General features: G+C 41.3%; 1 protein-coding gene across 1 annotated transcript; it reads left to right on the forward strand.

The window, feature by feature from the left end:
- Positions 1-1,038: 1,038 nt before the first annotated feature.
- On the forward strand, positions 1,039-1,824 carry LOC125569493 (RNA-binding protein 25-like). Its single transcript, XM_048730839.1, has 2 exons — positions 1,039-1,069; positions 1,367-1,824. The coding sequence occupies exons 1-2, from the start codon at positions 1,039-1,041 to the stop codon at positions 1,822-1,824; spliced, it is 489 nt and encodes a 162-aa protein (XP_048586796.1).
- The last annotated feature ends 342 nt before the right edge of the window (positions 1,825-2,166 follow it).

Consider the following 2,166-nt stretch of genomic DNA (forward strand, 5'->3'; position numbering starts at 1 on the left):
CAAAGCACTGTTGGAAAGCTTGGATACCGCTGACTAGGTGCAGCTGTGTTTGACTTTGACGGGCTGTATAAAACTCAAAATAGGGGGGAGGTATCTGTTTTCAGTCTGTTTTTTGTAAATTAAGCTCCAAAAAAGCCAGGAGTCAATAGGTTAAAGAAAATATAGGGCGGGCACTGCAACGAACCTATTGGTTATTTCCTTATAATTTTTTTAATATCTTTTTTTTTTTTGGGGGGGGGGGGGGGGAGGGGAACGTGCCCCCTTCCTACGGCCCTGTATCTAAAATCCTTTGACATTGATTGAATTTGGTATATGGGTCGCGATTGCTTCCTCGAGAACATGCGGGCGGGCGTTTTTTTTATTTTCTTCTTATCTCAAGTTATTAGGCGTGGAGAAAACTGATTAACCCAATCAGATGTATTGCGACATTTTCTAGTGCAGTGAAAGGGTTTCCCGAGCTCAACTTTCGATGTTTGGCGAAGCTGGAAGTCTATGTTTTGCCAAACTCATAATTCTAGAGGAGAAATCCTGGATCCGCACCCTCTTGCCATACTTACTCGGAGCGTTGGGACTGAGAATTGTTCGCAGCAGAAGTCCCAGTAAACTTTTAAAGATCACGCTCAAGTCTATAGAATGGCAATTACATTTAAGCGGAGCCAGCGCGGCCGCAGGCCGCGTGCGGAGCTCCATAGGTATAGAAATATGGTATAACTATGCGACTTGGTTTTTGTGGTCATCGCTCGGGTACCCTGTGTGTCACAATCCAGTAAATCATGCAACTCCCAGGCCCCACTCGGCCCAACTAGAAAGGAGTCATCGTCAATTGACACGTCAATCACGATGACGTCATGAGGATGTTAACTCAATCACCAAACTGGACATAACCGGTTTATAACCAGTCTAACTGGAAATAACATTTTTTACCACCGCCCCCAAACTTCCGTACTTATGCTTCAAAGTTCTTTTATGAACAACGCAAACCCGCAAAGCGAAACAAGAAATTGAATATTGAGAAGTTTTTTTATTTCCACTGTGACCATGGACTACCTTTCACGTGGTGATAAAAGAGGTAAGTGCACAACTATTATAGTTTTATGTTTACATCCAGTAGGTATTATGTTAAAAAAACAAAAAGTTTTGAACTGAGTGCCTTTTTAAGTATATGTTAGAAAGGTTTTTTATGGATTTATTATCAGACGATACTAGCATTTTATTTTTAAGAATAAAATACTTCTATTGTACAGAGAAGAATTTGTTTGTACAATGGTTTTGTTAAAACTCGCGCCCAAAAACAAGATGGCGGTAGTCTTGCGCGCGCTTGTGTTTACTTTTTAGGTATATTTTATACCATTGGGCTAATTTTCAGATCATGTCATCTCGTTTCGATCTATAATAGTCGAAGAAGAACCAAGAAGAGGGGTGGAGCGAAATAATGAGGAGGAGAGGTCACGCAGACCACGAGTATTGACAGAAGAACAAAGAGCTCGGAAGAGAGCACGTGACCTTGTACTCACCGAGGAGCAAAGAGTGCGAAAAAGACAGAGGAGCTCCGAGTACAGGTTAAGTAGTGAGCAAAGAGTCCGGAAAGAGCAAAAGGACTCGGAGTACGAACTAAATGACGAGCAGAGAGCTCGTAAAAGGCAGAGAAACTTAGAAACACTCATCGCCCAGCGTGCAATGATGGCAGAAGACAGCTTGTTTGCTCAAAGGCAAAGAGAAAGGGCTCGTGAGCGACAGAGGGCATCTAGACTCATTAGAAAACAACAGAGGCAGCCCTCCACTACTACCGCTTTTTTTGGTGAGTTTTCTTTGAGTAATATATAGATTTAGGCACTGCCTAAAAGCGGAGCCAGCATTGAACACCTTTTGTATTGACTGATCGAAGTATTTTTTGGGGATCTAGGATCCTGCTCTTTACTTAAATTTATTGGACCAACCAAATTGATCCAGGCCTTATTCAATAATTTAAATTATGCAGTACATCAAAGTGTGTTTGTATGCAGTACAAACACAATTCCTGGTGTAAATATGACTGTCAAAGTTGTCAAGAGTCTAATGGTAAATTCTTATTTCCCCACCATAGAAGTTCCATTATGAATATTCTTATAATCAAAACAATACTCCGACAAGCTTTGCCCTTGTGCAGAATATGTCATGGATGTAACA

This window comes from Nematostella vectensis, chromosome 1 (genome assembly GCF_932526225.1).
Source record: "Nematostella vectensis chromosome 1, jaNemVect1.1, whole genome shotgun sequence".
Taxonomy (NCBI): domain Eukaryota; kingdom Metazoa; phylum Cnidaria; class Anthozoa; order Actiniaria; family Edwardsiidae; genus Nematostella; species Nematostella vectensis.

Coding starts and splice junctions, on each gene's coding strand:
- LOC125569493 (XM_048730839.1), top strand. CDS start 1,039: ATGGACTACCTTTCACGTGGTGATAAAAGAG. Junction 1,070..1,366: donor TTCACGTGGTGATAAAAGAG/GTAAGTGCACAA, acceptor GCTAATTTTCAG/ATCATGTCATCTCGTTTCGA.